The sequence below is a fragment of the Cupressus sempervirens genome, chromosome 11 (genome assembly GCF_028749045.1).
Source record: "Cupressus sempervirens isolate cs-2001-9-10 chromosome 11, ASM2874904v1, whole genome shotgun sequence".
NCBI lineage: Eukaryota > Viridiplantae > Streptophyta > Pinopsida > Cupressales > Cupressaceae > Cupressus > Cupressus sempervirens.
In genome coordinates, this window is record NC_143128.1 from 690,333,380 (window position 1) to 690,354,292 (window position 20,913).

The 20,913-nt window shown below is 39.4% G+C and overlaps 1 protein-coding gene across 1 annotated transcript in view; it reads left to right on the top strand.

Annotated features, from left to right (window-relative positions):
- Positions 1-19,552, top strand: part of LOC149531593 (uncharacterized) — a 66,627-nt gene extending 47,075 nt beyond the window's left edge. The window contains exons 5-6 of the mRNA XM_089810703.1: positions 18,369-18,480; positions 19,199-19,552. Of these exons, the coding sequence (XP_089666829.1) occupies positions 18,369-18,480; positions 19,199-19,306 (220 nt within the window). The 3' untranslated portion in view covers positions 19,307-19,552. The remainder of the gene's footprint in view (positions 1-18,368; positions 18,481-19,198) is intronic.
- Positions 19,553-20,913: the final 1,361 nt, after the last annotated feature.

The window sequence follows — 20,913 nt, forward strand, 5'->3', positions numbered from 1 at the left end:
CGTGAATTTCATGGTACCAAGGGGATTGGGGACCAACCAAGATACAAACACGGTTTGAATCCTCATTCGCATAAGCGGGTGTGAGGAGCTGCTCAACTAAAAATTCATACTGCGTAGCATCTTGGGGAATTTCCAAGAGCGAGCCGATAGTGGCCATGGCATCTGCTGCCTTATTCTGCATTCGAGGCACTTGTGTAAACTGAAGTGATCAACTAGCTCTTTGTAGGGTAATAGCTTTTCATCTTTGGTTTGATATTCATTTAAGACTTGTTTGATGATGAGCTGGGAATCGCCAAAGATTTCTAACTCAGTGATATTCCATTCTGCAGCTATCTTTAATCCTGCTACAAGAGCTTCATATTCTGCTATATTGTTGGTGCTAGGGAATTGTAGCTTGAAGGCTTTTGGAATGTAATCTCCTTGAGGTGTAACTAATAATATTCCTGCCCCTGATCCATGAGAGGTGTATGAGCCATCAAAATAAAGCTTCCATGGGGGCTGTTCTTCAATTAGGCAGATATGCTCATCTGGAAATTCTGTGAGCAAAGGATATGCATCTACTAGAGGTGCATCAGCTAGGTGATCTGCTATAGCTTGCCCTTTGATTGCCTTTCTGTCCACATACTGGATGTCAAACTCACTTAGTAGCATAACCCATTTGGCCAAACGGCCTGTAAGTGTTGTTCTGGAGAGCATATACTTGAGAGGGTCAATCTTGGAGACTAGTTGGATGGTATGACTTAGAATGTAGTGGCGAAGCTTTTGAGTTGAGAAAACAACTGCCAAACAAGCTTTTTCCATAGGAGTGTAATTGAGTTCATAACCAACTAGGGTTCTACTGATATAGTAGATGGCTCTCTCTCTGCTATAATCATCATGTTGTGCTAGAAGTGCCCCTAGAGCAGTAGGTGTTGCTGATATATACAAGATCAAGGGACGACCAGGAACTGGTGGAACCAAGATAGGGGGATTGTTGAGATACTGCTTGAGCTGATCGAAGCTGCGCTGACATAAAAGATCCCACTTGAAGTTCTCATTCTTCTTTAGCAAGTGTGAAAACGGTGTACACTTATCTGCAAGTTGGGAGATGAAGCGCCGGACAGATTGAAGTTTTCCCTGAAGAGAGCGAAGCTGTTGCAGTGTCTGGGGAGGAGGCATGTTTAAGATAGCCTTGACCTTTTTGGGGTCGATCTCTATACCTCGTTTAGAAACTATGAAGCCTAGAAGCTTGCCAGATGTGACCCCAAAGACACACTTCTTGGGATTTAGCATGAGATGATATTGGGCCAACCTATCAAAGACTTTCTCCAGGTCAGCAAGATGATCCATGAAGGTGTGAGATTTGACTAGGATATCATCCACATAATCCTCCAAAATGCTATGGATAAGATCATGGAAAATGGCTGTCATAGCTCTTTGATAGGTAGCCCCAGCATTCTTTAGGCCAAAAGGCATCATGGTGTAGCAAAAGGTTCCCCAAGGGGTAGTGAATGCTGTCTTATGCTGGTCCTCTTCTGCAATCTTGATCTGATTATACCCGGAAAATCCATCCATAAGGGACAGAATTTCATGTCCAGCTGTAAGATCTACAATCATATCTATGTTGGGCAAGGGAAAATCATCCTTTGGACAAGCTTTGTTAAGATCTCTAAAATCAGTGCAGATTCTGATGTCACCGGAAGGCTTAGTGACAGGGACCATGTTGGAGATCCATTCTGAGTAGTCGATAGGTCGGATAACCTTAGCAGCTAACATTCTTTCTAGTTCAGCTTTGACTAGTAATGCCACCTTGGGGTGCATTTTTCTAAGCTTTTGTCTGACGGGCTTGATCTTTGGATCGACTACAAGATGATGAACTACAAGCTTTGGATCAAGTCCTGGCATGTCCTGATATGACCATGCAAATCGGCCAATGTTCTCTCGTAAAACCTTAAAGAGGAGGTCAGCTTGGTCTTGTGATAGGGATGCAGCAATGTGAACAATTCTAGGGATCTCTGAAGAACCAATGTTGACTTCTCTAGTATCCTTTATTAGAATAGAAGACACCTCTGGTCGATTATCTTGAGGAGGCAATACTAAATCCTCATGTTCTGCTTGTGGCTCTGGATTTTCTTGCTGAGGGGTTCTCTTCGCTGCCTTAGCTAGTCCCAGATTTACCTTAGTTTCAGTTTTGGGTGTATCGAAACTAGGTTGGGGATTTTCTCCAAAATGCCCCTTGGGATCTAGCTTGTAGATGTAGGCAGAATCTGGCTTTGTCTTCTTATGAGGAGTTTCGGCTCCCATGAATCTTAGAAGCGCTTCCTCTGATGCGAACTCATCAATATGTATGACACTTGGTTGGTCCCAATCTATGAGTTGTGGATGAGCAAGTGGTAGGTAAATGAGATGGATGGATAGTTCTCGGAGAACAGAGTCTCTTAGGAAGATTTGGTCTGGGATATCGTCGTAGGCTCTCTTTTCAACTTCCTCAGGAATGTCTTCGATTTCGACAAGGTCGCGGTGGATGTTCGAAAAAGCGTGACCGTTCTCGTTGGTGCCCCCAGTTGTGGGTATGCCAAAGCCAAGACCTGACTTCGTTTCCCAATTATGTGCTTCGATGGGACATTGCATGCCCCTTTCTTCTGGTCCTAGTCCACCTCCTTGATAGTTCCATTTTTTAGTGATGAGCTTATGTTGTTGGGGATACTTCTGGCTGAAGTGATCAAGGCGTGCTTGATTTCTTGGAGGTGCATCCTTATGTAACCAATTGTTGATATCTGGAGTGAGCTCCTCATGAAGAGGCATTTTTGAGGACACAAAGGTGGTTGGGCCAAACCATTTGTATCGAGGAGGTGGAATCTCCTTAGCTTTGTGATATGTTGGCCGTCCATGGGTATGTGGATCAAGTGGGATTGCTCCGACAGCAAATGCATCTGATAGACTATATTCTCCACAGCCTTTGTTGTTGATCTTTACAGTAGATAGGGTGGAGGCGAGGATGGTTTCTGCATCATTATAAGTGTGGGATGAGCTGGCAATGGCTGTGCCGATGTCTATTCTAGGGCAATGGTTTGTATATGAAGCTTCAACCGCATTGCAGTAAGCAAAGGGTTCTGGATCGGCATGGATGGTTACCTCAGTGCCTTGATGCGGAAATTTGATGTACTGATGGTAGGTGGATGGAACAACCTTCATAGCATGAATCCATGGGCGACCGAGGAGGATGTTAAATGGTAGGTTTAGATCAACAACATGGCAAACTGTCTCTTGGATGACCGGCCCAACCTTGATTGGTAGCAAAATAGTCCCTTCTGTGGTCCTTTCCAAGTTGTCATAAGCTTTGATGGTGATAACCTCACTGATCATATCTGCCTCAGTATACCCAGCTTGTTTTATGAATTTTAGGGTGCAAATGTTCAAGGCTGATCCATTATCTATCATTACTCTTTTCATGGCAAAATTGGATACCATGATGGCTATGCGAAGCGGAAGGGTGTGATCTGGCTCAACCACGGGTATGTCAGTGGGTTTGAAAGATAGGGCACATGAGGATGAAAGGTGTCCAACAAGATTACGAAAATCAGTAGCATTGATATCAGAAGGGACACGGGATTCTATGAGAGCATTGTCAAGGATGTCTTTGTACACAGGACTAGTGCGGAGAAGGTCTAAAATGGAGATTTGGGCTGGCATGTTCCCAAGGTGTTCCAAGATATTGTACCGGCTTTTTGATGGAGCTGATGGTGCGAACGAAATTGGTGGGCCTGCGATGTTAAATCGCGCTCTTCAAGTGGTGACCGCACACTCATTGTCTGGTCCTCGGATATTGATAACATTGACAGAAGGCTCTTTCTCAGATATACAACCTATAAGGCTACCATAGTCTATATAGGATGAAGTGTGGTCATTGTTCTTCCCATGTTGTTGGTTTGGTTGGCGGTTGTTGGTGTTGTTTTGAATAGGTGCTTTTCCAGGATTTTGGTTGTTGTGTGGAGGAAAAGCATTTTGATAAATCTGTAAGCCTGCATTGGGAGAGGTTTGGGCACCAACAGTGATTTCCTTCCGATCAATGAGGTCCTGCACATAGTCTTTCAGTTTCATGCATCTGAGGGTGGTGTGACCGTTTACTCTATGGAACTTGCAATACTCATTGTCCTTGTACCATGCAGCTTTGGATTGGCTTGGATCAATTTGCTGGGTAGGAGGAAATTTGATGAGGTTTTCCTTAGCCAATTTCTCAAAAATAACATCCAATGGCTCACCAAGGGGTGTATAGTTTCTAGGTGCAGGTTGGAATCTGAGCTTTTGCCCTGCAGCTACATTGATGGCATTAGCTTGATTGTTAGACCCTTGAAAGTTGGGTCTTGTATTGTGGTTTTGATAGCTTTGGTTATTTCGTTGTTGGTAATTGATAGCTTGTTGGTTGTTTGTTTGATATGGTGGGTTAGACTGGTTTTGAGAAGGACCAACAATATTCACATGTCTGGTGTCAGTAACCCCATCTGTTGCAACATGCTTGTTTTTGTTCCAATACCTAGACTTGTCATTGGAATGTGATTGATTTTGGTTGGCCTCTTTGTAAATCTTTACCACACCATCTTTGATGAGTCCTTGCTCAAGAATCATTCCTTTCTCTTTGATATCCTTATAGGTCTGCAAACAGTTCATGGTCATGTGGTGAGCCAAGCTGGGATGTGCATTATCAATAAACATTTTCACCACATGGCGTTCTGGCAAGGTGCAGGATATGCGGGTGGTAAGGGTTTGCCATCTTTGCAGGTATTCGGCAAGGCTTTCTCCACCTTTTTGCTTGGTGTGGACAAGATCAACTATTGATAGCTCTGTTTCAACAAGATGGGCATATCGGGCTACAAATGCCTCAGATAATTCAGCAAAGTTTTTAATTGTGCCATAGGGGATTCTATAAAACCATTCAAGAGCTGGTCCAGCCAAGCTTTTGGGAAAAAGGCGCAAGAGGAAGACATCATTGTATGCCACGTCCTGGCAATGCATGTAAAATTCTTTGATATGTGTGACAGGGTCTCCTTTTCCTCTGAATTTGTCAAATTTAGGTACCTCAAAGTGTTTGGGAAATGGTGTCGTGGTAATGGCTCTGTCAAATGGGTAAGGACACACATTCTCAAACTTGAATGTCTTTGGATCATTCCCTTCTTGGATGGCTTTCAGAGCTGTCTTCATTTGCTCCCACTCTGAATTGATAGGTGATGGTTGGGGTGCCCCCAATGTAGGAGTGCCTTGAGGTAGGTATGTGCTGGATGGGGCCATTGAATATGGATGGTTATGAGGGATTTGCTGATAGGGATTGTACATTGTTTGGGCAGTTGCATGGTGGATGATGGGTTGTTGAGGGGGAGGTGGCGCATATTGCTGCATGTGCTGCGAGGCTTGCTGTTGATATGGGATTTGAGGTTGGGATTGAGGAACATAAGCTGGCTGTGGGATAAATGGATTGCTTTGTGGAGGTAAGGTATAAGATGGTTGTGAGGCTTGAGGAAAGGATCGGGGGGCTTGTGGGGTTTGACCAATATATGTGGGTTGTGCCCCCATTTGGGATGGTATCTGCAAATAATTAGTGGTTGGCTGGGGTGGTGGATTACCTCCTAGAAGTGGCATTGAAAAGTAGTTGGTAATAGGAGGTAATGGATTAGTTGGTGGTGGAGGTGGTGGGAATTGAAAGCTTGGGAATGGAATTGATGGGGTTTGATAGCTTGGTGGCTGGATTTGGAAGCTTGGTATAGTGGTGGCGGGAGCTGGGGTCACTTGGGAGCTTGGTAGAAGATTGGCAGTAGCTTGTGGGATTTGATAGCTTTGTGGAGTGAAGGTAGTAGCTTGTGGATTTGTGGCTGGTGGTATTGAGCTCCCAAGACCTAATGGAAATGATGGGATTGTGCTTTGGGCTGTGGTGAACAAGCTGGGGGCGATGAAAGGTTGATTACTTGGCCCCATGGGTGGCATCCCTGTTGTATATTGCTGAGGTTGGCCAAAGATGCTAGCACTGATTTGGGAGATGGGTGGATTTGGAAGGCTGGGTTGGGGAGCAGCAGCAATAGTGAAGGGGGTGAACGGTGAGATGTTTTGGGTAAAGGGGGTTTGGAGCGGAGAGGTATGAACCAAGGATGGAGTGGTGGTGGCTGGGTTGGCTTGCGGCATGGAGATTTCAACTTGGGTGGATGATGGTATGTTTGGGTCTATTGGGTAATATGGATTGGCTGGAGGCTCTTCTTTTGGAATATATTGAGGATAATTTGGATCATAAGAGCCTATGGGTGGTGGCAGCTGCCCAAACAACGGGTGAGATGGATCTGATAATGGAGGGGGTCTTCCAAAGTCAAAGGTTCCTACATTGTCCCTTCGAAAATTAGCCATGATTGTCTCTTTGTTTTTGTCTATAATGGCGTTTACCAATACTGCATTTCCTGGTTGGTTCATGAAAGCTTCAATGTCAGTAGGTGATGGCATAGCTGGCTCTGGGCTGAAGGATGGCTGAGTGCTCAAGGGGGGTGAGGCTGTTCGATCCAAATGATAGGGCTCCATTGTTTCTTTCTTCTTGGCTAAGCGAGTGACGGGTGGCATGAAAAATGCTCCTAGGGATGAGATGCAATAATGCTGATGGATGCAAAAGGGGGAAGGCTTTTCTATGCAAATGATTTCCTAGGTTGAGGCAAAGCTATATGACAAAACCTAAGGAGGATTGGGTTGGGGATTCTAACTTCAAAGATATGTTGTCAAAGCACAAAAGGTCTGCTTTCCTATGTGCAAGCTTGGTGGTGATTGTGTCAACTTAAGGATAGACTGATGATCCTTTAGGAAGAACACGAGATTGACCACTTGCGGATCCCAACCTTTAGCTCAAGGTGATGAGGGATAACAAGTGACAAAGCTAGATTACCCTAGACAAAGCTCTGTCAAAGGGATAACCTTGGTGAGATTGGTGGATTTGGAAGATTTTAGGAATGGCAAACTTTTAGCAAGGTGACAACAATTTTGAAAGCTTAGATGTGCAGATTTTCGATTGCTGGCTAGATGGTTTGATTCTAAATGAGATGGATGAGCTAATAATGCTCAAGGGGATAACCTAAGATGGTTGGCTTTTCTACAAAGATGACTCTAAAGTGAAGCTTATCCAAGAAGATGGGGAGAAACAAGGGTGTCTAATCATAGAAATCATGCCTAGTTGGTAAGGCATAAGCAGGATTAACTCCTGGATGTTGGCTAAATTTGATGGTGCGCTCTAACCAGGCCTCTTGAAGTGCTTCGTCGGTAGCTTTGTCCTCTGCTTTGTGGAGTTTGGCAATTCGTGAGTTTGGTGTTATTTCTTTTCTCTTGGCTGAAAGTTCTTGATATGCTAGAGATGGCTTGAGTTTGACCTTGTGAAACTTCTGTTTGGGTTTGGGTTGTTCCGACATAAATTCCTGAATTTGCTTGGCTTTGGGAGATTTTGGTTGTTTTGCTTCAACTTGTTCAACTTCTAAAATAGGCAGTGACTACGCTAAGTGTGCCCTAAGCTAGGATTGACCAAGTTTGGCAAACATTCATTCAACAAGTAAAATAAAAACAAGCAATAGATAGGAACACCCAGATAGAAGTTTATGGTTCTCAGAATGTGATACTTGCGCCGAGGAGTGTGTATGTTCTACAAATGTTTCGATCAGTCACTCCAAACACATTAACATCCTAGATGGTTTTCTGCAAGGCTGACAGTTGGTTTAGCTAGGGAGTCCTCGATATACGCAAGGTACGCGAGGCCCAAATCCGTAGATGAGACCAAAAGGATGTCACACAGCCGAGAGGAGCGGTAACCCACTTCTCCTCTTTCACTTCTCAAGAGTATAAAGTTCCTTGAGGCTTAGCCCGAATGACAAAATCTCGATCCCAAGAGAGGTGTCTTTCGATTCACCTCCCGATTCTTATACTCCGCCGGAACGCTGGAGTTGAGGTCGTCCAAGGGGTGATGAAATCCCCAAGCAGGCCTCCTAAAAAGAAACAAGGTTTTGGATCCTAATCTTATGCACCCAAGATGGCCTCGAAAGACGACAAGGGGAGAGAAGACTTGGATGACCTTGGGCTAAAAAACACGCTTGTTCTTTTACCAACTGACTCTTATGTGTGCTAATCTAGACTTTGCAAGCACTCATGTTTAAGAGACAATGTTCAATTCCAACTTGAAGCGCCAACAAAAGTAAATCGATCGAAAAATGCAAACAATAAGAACAGTTAGGGTCAACAAAAGCAAACTCGCGCGCCCGGAGGCCCTCCACGTCAAGTATCGATTAATTTTCTTTAAGGCATTCAAGATTGAGTGTGAGTTTGTTTTAAGCCCAAAACAAAAGTGTGTGAGATTCGATTTCAAGCGCGCGCTCGGAGGCTCTCCACATTAGTTGTTGTTCAATTTTAGTGCCCAAACTTGAAGTGTGATCGATTTAATCTAGAGTTTTGGCCATTTAAGAATTTTGATAAAGTTAAAGCAAACGTTCAAAGACCAAGTGAGTGAGTTAGATTGTGGAACATTTAACACCTTTTTCAAGTAGATCCATCCCCATAAATGGCGCTGAGATTGCAACCAATGGTTAATATTTGATGGGTGATTAGAAAAGAGGTGAGTCCAAGGAACTACTCAAATTGATTTTTGTAAATTTGTATTTTAACTTAACAAAGTTTCTTAAATGTCCAAAAATCAAACTTTACCTAGATTGCATGTGGAAAAGAGATTTGTTTTGTTCAATTTTAGAAGCTCCAAATGAAGTGTTTGATATTGCAATGGTTAATTGATCCTTGGCATTCAAGATTGGATTTGTTGTTTTAAGCATGCATTCCAAGGAAAGTTGATTTTAATCCATGACATTCAAGAGTGTGTTTTGAACAACATTCATTCAATGGAAAATGTGTTTAACCATTCAAGTTCCTTTTTTTAGCAACATGCATTCAAAGACAAATGGTTAAACATTCAAGTTCATTTTTTAGCAACATGAAAACCTGCAAGAAACATGGCTAGTGGTTCCATATGTGCTCCAATCTGCAATGAGACCAAAAAAAAAAAAAAGCAATTTAGTTAGCCAAAATCTTCAAAAATGAGAGCTTAACTATGGAAAAATTTTTTAAAACTTTTTTTGCTGTTTTTTTTACGCGTAAAAATGCTTAAAATGGTCTAAATCCTATGGAACCACTAAAAGTCAAATTTTGATTTATACTCTTTTTAAAAAATTTTTTTTTTCCCAATATTTTTCTAAGCTACAAAGTGCAGAAATAAAGATTTTAAAGCAGAAATGCAACATAAGCAGGCAGAGACGACAGTCTATCAAGCGGAGACGCCAAAATACGAAGACGTTGAAATACAGAGACGCTAGTATTCGAAGACGATAGAACAGATTTGCGGCACAGAAAACAGGTGACAAGCAGAGACGCCGATTTGCGCAGATGCGGATTTTCGCAGACGACGATTTGGATTGGCGGTGGTGGAGACGTCGATTTGCGCAGACGTGGATTTTCGCAGACGTCGATTTGCGCAGACGCGGATTTTCGCAGACAGAACAGGTTGCAGACACCAAAACTGCGCGAAAAAAGTTGAAAAACGCGAAATTTTTTTTTTTAGATGGTATTTCTTCTTCCTAAGTGCATTCTTTAACCTGCAAAAACAAGCAAAAACACCCTCACAACACACTCAAACAACAACAAACATTAGATGGTTAGAAAAAATGACATATAGATGAAAATAGATGATTAAATGACCCATAGTGGGGTCCCACCGGGCGTGCCAAAATGTAGAACAAGATTTAGTATGCAAAGAACATTAACAAATAAAGTAAACATTCACAAACCAAAAACTAAATTCACATATATGCTTAGACAAAGAAAGCAAACAAGAAGTGCAAACTTCACAAGATAAAACACTCCATGCTTTCTTGATTTTGTAGATGTGTCCTTTTGCTGTGGATGTATGCTCAAGATGCTTAAAAGCTGCTTCAATGGAGATGGGTAATGGCAAATTGGTAGCTTTGTGAGCTCTCAATTTGGCATTATAAGGGTAAGATTGATGGCTTTGGTTCTCAAAATAGCATGGTAACTTTAGCTCAAAGATTGTGGATGAAATGGCTTGGGATGGGATTCAATTTATAGGCTAAGGGGTAGAGGGATGGAGGTCTTAGATGCAAGGATGGATGAAGGCTTAAGGAGGGCTAGGATGCACTCAAAGGAGAGCACATGGATTGTGCTTGTTTAGCACTAATGGGAAGGTGACACTTGTCACAAGGAGGATGAGTGTGAGAGGGTAGGGTAAAGGGTTGGTTAAAGGCATGATGAGTGAGGTTGAGTATGTAAGAGGGATGTAAGAGGAATGAGTGTGGAAGAGGGAAGAGTGTGGAAGATGGGTGTAAGAGTCATGAGTGGGCTTGTAAGAGTCTTTTATGTTTTGTAAGAGCACTCATGACTTAGTGGTTGGGTTTTTTGAGGGGAGAGTTTGGTTTGGATTAGGAAAGTCTTAAACTTGTTTAAGGAATGTGACAACATTAGGGGGTGGATTAGGCTTGGGTTTAGGATTAGATTAGGGATGTTAGAGATGTGCAAGTGGATGGCATTAATGAGGGTGGATGAGTTAGTGGCTAAGCTTGGTTAGTATGGGTGGATGGGGTGGATTAGGCTAAATGGAGGATTAGAGATAGGTTAGGGGTTTTTGAATTTGAGGATTTCATTTATCAAATAGATTTATTTAATAAATGGGGATTTTTGGAATTAGATAGGAGAAAAGGATTTAATTGATAAATAATAGATTATTTGATTTATCAATTAGGACTATAGATGATTAATTAAATTAATCAACTAGGGATGGTAAAGGATTAATTAAATAAGAATTTAATTAATGATGCCTTTAGAGATGGCTAAATTAGATTACCAAAGCAGTGTAATCAAATTTAGGTGTCTACATTCACGACTGGTAATGTCAGGAAAAGTGATAGATAATATAAACCTATGACAAGTAGCATGATCAAGTGATTGGCATAATCGATGCAGTCAAAGACAAAGTAATAATGGCGAAGTTTCTAGAAAGTGGAAAGAACATAATAATTGGAAGGTGAAAGCTAGACAAGTATAGAAGATTTGAGGAGGAATCTCAACTGGTCAAGCATGTTTTGACATATCTTGGAAATTACACAAGAGCCAATAATGATCAAAGGTAGAGATTGTAAACGTATCAAGGACATAGAGATATGTGAAGGAAACAAGGTACAAGCATAGTAAGCAAGTAATTCAGATGAAGAAATGAGATTAAGCGGCAAAAGGAATACAGGTAAAAGGAAGGACAAGCGATGAAAGCAATTTAGTGAACTGAATAGAGAGAACGATACAAGCAAGAGAGAACAAGTGAGCAATGAATACAAAGCAACAGGTGAAGACAAACACAAAGAGGTGATCGCTGAAGCAGAGATCAAGTATAGGAAAGCTGAAGTAAGAGACAAACAAAAAGTATCTTATAGGCAAGCAGTGCCAAAAGCAAGTGAATCAACTTATTGTTTCTTAATAGTTACAATGAGGAAAATCCCTTAACCGGGTGGACTTTAACTAGTCTTTTTATTGTAAAATCCTTTAACATGATGGTCTCTCGGAAGGATTTCTAAATCCTCTATTGAGGTAGATCCTAACATAGTCCTCATAGTGTACAAAGCACTCCTAATAAGTAAAATCTACAGAACGGGTATTTGTAAGCTCTTAACAAGGCAACCTTTTAATTGCAGTGAAGGACTATCCCCACTGCTTCACCTTCTAATAGGGGTTTTTGGTGAAACCAAAATACTGGTGTTATGTGCTATGTGCACTTAGTTTTTTTCATTACAATAGTTAGTTGGTTGAATAGTTTAACAAGTGGCTTGAATTCGTAGATCACTTATTGTATTTATTCATCCCCCCCGCTACCAACAACCTCTCTAGTTGCCAATGTGACAAATGATTCCGCATGCATCTGATAGCTGTTTCTAAATTAGAGGAAGTTGTTTTTGGGATGTGTAAGGGTAGAACTCTAGGTCGCAATGGGTTTTCAACAGATTTTCTTCAACAATTTTGGGAAATTGTTATATTTGGATTTGCTAGAAGTTGTCCATGAATCTTTTGGTAACTAACTGATGTAGAGGGCATTGAACTCTACTTTCCTTGTTTTGATTCCTAAAAAGGAAGGTACTAATCAGTTGTATTTTATTTGACCTTTTGCTTTGCATAATGTGGTTTACAAAATTATTCCTAAGCTGATTGTTAAGAAGCTCAAACCTTGGCTTCCTACCTTGATCTCAGAAGAGAAAGTTGGTTTTGTGGTAGGAGTACAAATTCTGGATGAGGTGGTAGTTGCCTTTGAAGCCATTCAGTGTATGACAATTTCTAAGGAGAAATCCATGTTTATTAAACTATATTGCTAAAGCTTATGATATAGTTATGTGACTTTTGGCCAAAAATTCTCATTGCCTTTGGCTTTAGGTTGGAGTTATCTTACTTCATCATCCTTCTTTGTTATTCTTAATCTTTGAGATATCTGGAGCCTCTAGGGGTCTTCGCCAAGGGGATCCTCTTTCTTCATATTTGTTAATTATTATGATTGAGGGCCTTGATAGAATTATCAAGTCTTGGATTTTCGAGGACCTCATTCATGGCTAGAGTTGGGGTAATGGGTTACCTAATCTTTCTCATCACCAGCTTGTGGATGATATTGCTTCGTTGGGGATCACTCATCTACATGAAGACGAGTCCTTCAGGAAAACTTTGGATATTTATTTAGCTATTTCAGGTTAGAAAAATCTAATGAGCATAAATCCACAATCTATTTTTTTAATGCTCTAGAATCTATTTAGAGGATGATTGCTAATATCTTTTGATCTCAAATTGGGTCTCTTCCTATGTTTTATCAGAGCATTCCTCTAGTTGGTAGGGAATCTTGGGTATTTTGGTAGGACTTGCTTGATAAATTACATTGGAAAGTAAACAATTGGACTAATCAATGGCTTTCAACTACTGCTCAGGTGATCCTTCTAAAATCAAATACACACACACACACACACAAAATTTTTTTTTTGGTTAAAACAACCCCTGTGTATTTTCTTAAGGAATTTGATGCCCTCACATGCAAGTTTCTTTGGATTGGTAATTTGTAGACTCCTAGGTGGAATTTATTTAAGTGGGACTTTGTGTCGACCAAAGGAGGGTTGTCTTGGTCTTCATTCTGCTATCTTGAGTGGGCAAGCTCTTGCAACCAAGTTGTATTGGTGATGGTGTACTAGTGAGAATGATGCCCTGACATGCAAGTTTCTTTGGAGTGGTCATTTGTAGACTCCTAGGTGGGGCTTATTTAAGTGGGACTTTGTGTCAGCCAAAGGAGGGTTATCTTGGTCTTCATTCTGCTATCTTGAGTGGGCAAGCTCTTGCAACCAAGTTGTATGCGACTGTGTACTAGTTAGAATCAGCTTTGGGCTCACATTCTCAGGCATAGATACCAAGTGTTGACCATTTGTATGTTTCGCTATCCTTTGGAGAGTTGGGGTTTTGGTTCAAAATTCTCTGAAAACAGGGGCTTAGTTTGTTAATAAGGGCCTTCTTTGGATTTGCAATAGGGGCTCCGAAGATCCTTTTGGATAGATTCTTGGAATTGTTACCCCCCTCTTCTTTCCATATATCCACATTTACAACCCCTTTGTGATTTATTTATAGCAACTACGTCAGATAAGATTGTGCACTATAAGATTGCTTAGAATTTGGGCCTAACTGTTGGTTATAAATGGAAGGATTCTTTTGAATGGCTGCTTGGTGGCTTAGAGGGGGAACAAAATTAGCTGACTTAGAATCTTGCTTCTTGGGAGAGCAACTCCTTGGTAGGACCCGATGTTCTGGCATGGGGCAGTGATTTGTTTGATAAATACTCTATTTTTGTTAGGTGTTTGGAGCTTAATAGACAACGGTTTGGAGGTATGGAGATGCCTTGGTGGAAATAGATTTGGAATAAATTTTTGTGGCCCAAATGTAATTTTTGCAGATAATTTGTGCAAGTAAGGCTTTCATGGTCCCTTGATGCATGTTTTGTGTTGTTAATGAGTATATGTCTCATCTCTTCTTTTAGGGCTTCTTTGTTAAGGAGATCTGACTCTTTTAGTGGGTGTTTGAGGCCAGGCCTGCTGACATGTATCCTCTTTGTCTAAGTTTTGTTCAAGCTACACGGGTTCTTTGTCCTCCTATCATTTGGCATGTTTGTTTCGAGAGGAATTGCGGGATTTATCAGGATGCCAAGATGGTTTCTTTACTCTTGGGGAAAATTTTCCATTGTTTTCATGAAACTGTTTTGGCTAAAGTGTGATTTGTCTGGAGGAGTGGATCTTGGAGACGATGTTATTTGCAATCATCTTAATTTTCCTCTTCAAAGGAGTGCTCTGGTGTATGCTGATTAGGTGCAAAGTAGTAGATGTAGACATCCTTTGTAGAGAATCAATTGGGAGGATTGTTGGACACCCCCTCCTCACGGACTTCTAAAAATTAACACTCATGGTTCATCTTAGGGGAATCTCGGACATGCTGGTATTGGTGGAGTTGGTCGAGATAGTTTTGGTGATATCCTGTTTATATTTTTTTGTGTATAAAGGCTTTTCATACAAATAATTTAACGGAGGCTCTTGCCATTTTGTATGTTGTTGAGTGTTGCGCTCTAGCCTGGCAGAGGACTATTTGTGAGTCTGATTTTTAGGTGGCGTTTACTATGTTAAAAAGGATTCAGCTTGTGGATGCTAGTTGGCATTTAGCTTTGGAATCCATACTTTCACGCAGATTCCTTGGCAGTGGAATGACATTGCCAATTGTTTGTTCAAATGGGCTTCGGATCAAATGTAGGCTTGGAATATAGTGGATAAGGGAAAATTACCTCTTGATATTCTCATATGTTAGATCAGTTAGTGGATAGGGACAAGTTCTGTAGTGTCTCTCTGCTGGGCACTCTACTTGTTTAGTATAGTTCTTGTGTTTGATTAAATTTTTGCCCCTCTTTTAGTATGAAGATCCTAGCTTGCACCTAGGAGTTGACTTTCATCTCAACGTTGCTCAAACTTCCAACCTTATCAACCTTGAGACTTTGAAATTGTCATCAGACTAAGACAAAACTAGACAAAATTACCAAACTGCTAAGCAAATTGTGGGGTTCTGCATTTGCAAAGGGGCATGTCTGTTTTTCAACACAACAGGTACCTCATTAATGAGCAAGCATTGATCAAATGTTATGAACTGCCAATTCCACTATCCTTAGTTGCATTTATAATGATTATGATGTTGAAAGAGTCTCATCAATCTGTTTACTCCATAAACTGCAAAGATACTGGCACCTGTCAAACTCATCACTTACAATGGGCTCCTTATTTTGATTGAATCCTTGGTTTGAAAGAAAATCAGCTATTTAATTCCCCTATCTGTACGAATGGTTGATGGAGAAAGAGGGAACACTACCAAAAGTATTTCAAGCATTGATTAGGATGATGTTTATCCTCACAGTTTATCATGTGTCATTTTCTGAGGCAGATGGCAATGACACCAAAGAATTCCATTTGATGATTATATTGCATATGCTGTATGAACTCACTGATTGTGATTGGAGTAGCAATGCCTCTGCCTCTGCTTTGTTATGTGTGCCTGGTTTGATCTTTCTTGATGCTTCATTGATCAGCAGATCTGTGGTCTTGTGGATAACACAACTTGCCACTGAGGAACCTGGGTTACCATGGGAGGTGCTGTCAAAATTTAATTTTTATGTTCCTATTGCTGGGGCTTTCCATTTGATGTTAGAAATATCATGGGAAGAGGAATGAGATCTAAAGATAACATGAATTTTTCTTGGCACTCCCTTAAGTGAATTATTAGAGCCATCCTTGGGCATACTAGAAACGGCATTTATATCACATGTGTTCCTTTACCCAAGTCTTAGCATTCACGAACTGGTTAGAATAGTTGAGTGTGATCTTAGAAGTGAGTTTTTTAGTTTTGTATCTTTGTGATCAAGCTTCTGCATGACCTGTGCAAATTTATTTTCAGGAGGTGTTTTCCTTAACCTCAAGTCTTGGCGTTTGCCAGCTGATTAGAATCAGGGTGATTTTATTAGAAGTAAAGTTTGATTTGTTTCTTTGGAATCAAATATTAGAAGCTATTTTCCTTACCCCGAGTCTTATCCTCTGCCAACTGATGAGAATGGGAGGATGATCTTCTTTGAAGTAAGTTCGACTTATCTCTTTAGAATTGAACTTTTGCATGACCTTTTGTGCAAATTACACTTATATTCTAAGTTATCAGATTCTCTCCAGCAACCCTCAAAGTCTGGTTCGATTCTGTACAAAGCCTGGTCATTGTCAAATTCTGCCCAAATTTGCTGCAAATTCTCCTGCAGAGCTACAAATTTGCTGCAAATTCTGTCAGAGGCACCCTGGCAGAATTTGCAGCGAATTTTGAAGAATTTTCTGCCGAGCAGCCAAACCTGGGCTGAATTTGGTCTCAAAATGCCTTTTTAGACTTTTTTAAAGTGCGTATGTTTTTGCCTAATTTGGTCTATTTGGTTGCCCCAATCCTAAAGTGACCACTAAAAAGACCAGAAAAAGATGGTTTATATGCCATGTATGTATTTGTGAATGTAGAGGAAATCCAAATTGACAATAGGTGACATCCAAATCGACAATTATAGAGGATTTAAAAAAAGGTTTGATGTCTTTGAATCCATGGCTTAAAATTTGAATCTCAACTTTTGATCTAGCCTGGTTAGAAATCCGCTAACCAATACAAAATAAAATTTCAGATAACTGCACTTATCTTTTGACAATCCTTTCAATCTCAAACTGTCCACTTGGTATGGAAATATGTTCCATGCATGTGACCAAGCAAGTGTATCATGCTGTATATTAATATCCCCTTGTACTAAAACATAGATATGGTGGTATTTATTGCTATGTTGCTTTACTATTAGCATAGTGATGTATGGACTTATTTGCTGTTGCATATATATGCGCACACATACATATTTTAAAAAACCATATGTTTTTGTACGGATGAACCCAACAAATCTGAACCCAACCCCCCCAAAAATTGGATGAATTTCGTAGCCGTATCTCGAACCCACATCTGTGCCAGAATCTGAACTGCCAATTTAGCTTTTATTCTGCATTATGTCTATTCATGACTTTCCTTGGGAGCCACAGCAAAATGGAGCATAGATTGATCTAGAGAAAGAAAGGACAGAACTGAATATCCAATGAGGAAATCTCCATATTAAAGGGAAAAAAGTAGTCTAAGACCCTAATCTTGTTTTCAAGGAATTCTCAAGATTTATTGACAACTCGCCAGACAGAAGTGTATAGAAAAAGTAACAATCTCAAAGGCTAGTGGAAGTTTATTACTGAGGGATGCAACTCAACAGAGTGACCAAGTCCAAAACTTGTATGGCCTCCATTTGACAGGAAAGTTTCTACTGTAAGATCTTTAGCTCCAGATTGTACTAAATGTCTTGGATACCTTATAGGCATGAATGGTTTCTTCCAAAATTTTACATTTCAAAGGCTCAGTTTGATAAAGGATAGGGGCCTGATGTAATGTATTTCCACAATTAAGGAAAATCATGTCAAATACTGATAAATGCTTTTGCTATTTGTCTGGATGTGCTTGAAAATTTGTGATTAATAATTTTGCTCCTAATTCTAGACCTTACACCAACTCCTTTTACTAAAAGGTGTGTAACATTGTTACTTCTCATAATACAACTAAAAGGGTGATTATAGTGAAGATCTTTCAATAGGAGATATCTTGAATAACCATGTGTCACATTCAATTTTGAAGCACATTTTTAAATAATGGAGCTATTGATAAACAGTGAACCCTTTCTAGTTCTATATTTAGCCATGTATTAGAGATGGCAAGGAAGAAGTCTTGGAGAAGAACATTTTCTATTGATTATTTAGATGACTACCTATGATTTAAACAAAAAAAAAGATTAAACCCTCCTATTTTTGCTCTTCCTATGCTTGCATGACCAAGATTATCTTTGGCAGCCTATCAAAATGCAGTTTCATTCTTCCTTTGCAGAGGATGGTTCATCTACCAGTAAGCCAGATTTCCCTTCATTGTTTTAACACCATTTGCAGGGTTGAATACTGTAGAATTACTTTATTGGAAAACTGACTGGTTATCTATTTTAACTCTCAGCCTTATCGCTTCTTCATATAACATGCCTGCCTTTTCATGATGTCTTTAGGCCTTAACCTATTAAAATGATGTGATCTTAAGCAAAGATATTAAGGTGTCCCAATTTTGGAAAAAAAATGCGTGCAATTGGGCTAGTTTTCCTCGAGAAACCGTGGTTTCTAATAGTAAGTGTTTGTGTTCAGAATGGAAACGCTCCAAAAACATATGCCATTTGCAGGTCCTGATGGCACGAATGAGCTCACAAAGATTGCTTTGCGTTTTGAAGAGAAGATTTATGCTGCTGCTGTTAATCGGGTGTGTTCCCTACACTTCTAGATATGTGTGTATACACAATCTGTTATAATTATTTGGCTTTTTATACAACAGTAAGTAATGAATAGAGTCTCTAAATCTTTTACATGATCCCAAATGGTATTGTTGTGAGGTTGAGAGATTTGCCAATACAAACATGAATTTCTTTAAATAACTGCTGCCCATGTCATCACTTAACTTATATTTTTCAAAATTCAATGTGATTGGTTATGAGTATTATCGATTGTTTATTTACCATGTTGGGAGGAAAAATAAAATATGAGAGCCAAGTTGTTGAAATGTTTGACCAAGAAAAAGTAGCTGATAATTGCACGTGTGCTTTTATGTGTTATATTAAATTTTAAATTTTAAATTTTGAATTTCGCTATCCCTTAAGCTATCCATTTTAGCTTAATATAGCTCTCTAAATTTGGTAAAACTAATGAGCACCTCAAACCCTTACCTTTAGGACTGATCAGGTCTTCAATATAATCTTTAAACTCTACACTCAATTTGATGGTTTCAACTTTCATTAAACATCAAGAAGGCAGCATAGGTTAGGGGCTCTTAAAAATATTTATGCTATTGCACACGTTACAGCAAGATGTTCTCATTGCATAATGTCTTCCAAGTTGTGTTTTAAAAAGTATAGGGACGAAATGTGTGGAATTCCTTTTTCCCATTTCTCTGGATAATAATGTTGTCCCTGTATCATATGCAGGAAGACTATCTACGGAAAATCTCTCTCAAGATGCTAGCAACAAGAAATTATGTTTCTGGAGGTGGAAATCTGGCAGATGGTGTCGCAAAATTAGATATGAACAGATAAAACTTAATGTTATCTTACATGATGACAATCTTTCCTAATACTTGCAATAAGTTGAAACATTGAAGCTGTTTGCATAGGATTTTTAAAATATTTTGGCTACAAATTTCTGAGTCTTGGATGTTAAAGTTGGTAAGAGTGTGAATCTATGCACATAAATATTTCAACATACTTTGTAGATGGTGTCGCAAAATTAGATATGAACAGATAAAACTTAATGTTATCTTACATGATGACAATCTTTCCTAATACTTGCAATAAGTTGAAACATTGAAGCTGTTTGCATAGGATTTTTTAAATATTTTGGCTACAAATTTCTTAGTCTTGGATGTTAAAGTTGGTAAGAGTATGAATCTACGTACACAAATATTTCAACATACTTTGTAGACTGATAATGTTCAAAAATAGTGTAACTACAACTATTTACCCAATAATTATGGGCAGGAAAATGATGCAATGCATCTTGTGGAGGAGTACTAATGCATCATATAAGTTATTAGTGGTTTATATATGAACCAATGAAATGCTAGAATTATCTTATGGAGGAGTACTAATACATCACATAAGCTATTATTGGTTAATAAATGAACTAATGAAATGCTACAATTAAATTTTTTTTACTAAATTTTCCAATGTATTTTACAAGTTTTGGTCTTTCATTCTTGTTCAAGCAGAGTTTTTTCAATGAATTTCATAACATTGGCTTGAGATTTATGAAGTTTTATTAAATAGATTGCAAGAATGGCTTCTTATAACAGTTTTTAACTCCTAACAACATAGGGATATGTCTCATAAATTAAAATCCTAGTTAACAAATGGACATGGTATTTTTACTTAGTCATGGATGCCAAACTTTGATCCATTGTGTCTAGTAGTGAGAAATTTACCCTCATAATTTACCTTGGCGGAATCCTTATGTAATTAAAAATGTTCAAGAGCAACGTATTATTTTGCACAATTAGGAAGTGGTTTCTTGTAAACAAAACCTAACAGGGCATTTCTTGATAACACAATTACAGTTTGTGAGGATCCAATTCAAATTCCTGTCTCTACTCTTTAAAATAAAATTCACAAAATCCTTCTCCAGAGTTTAACCAATGAAGTTGGAGTAAAGTTCAACCTCAGCTGAATAATTCAAGTTCTTTATCTTTAATTTTCTTAGCCAATGGAGGCTCATATTATCTAGGTTTAAGAGTTTTTTGTCCATGGTTTTGTGCCTTCCTATCGAGGTTTTCATTATCTGTTTAATTTCTCCTAGGGAGTGAATTATGTTTCAAAGTCTATTCTTTCAAATAATTCTCCAGTTTGCATTGTTTATTCCTTTAGCCAAGAAATAGTGATATCCTTCATCCCTTCTTTCTTTTCCTTTGAATCCTATAGTCAGATTATTATTAGGACTTCAAGATCCTTTTCTTGAAGGTAAGTTTAATAGTTTGGTACTACACGTCATATAAATTGGTGAATAAATAGTTGAGGAATTAGTAGATTAAGTTTTGTAGGAAAATGAGACCTTGTAAAGTTGCAAAGTTGTCATGAGCAACTTCAAATCATTTTGCATTTCAACACTTCTTGACCTCAAACCCAATCCAAAAGGGCCTAGTTTCGTCCAA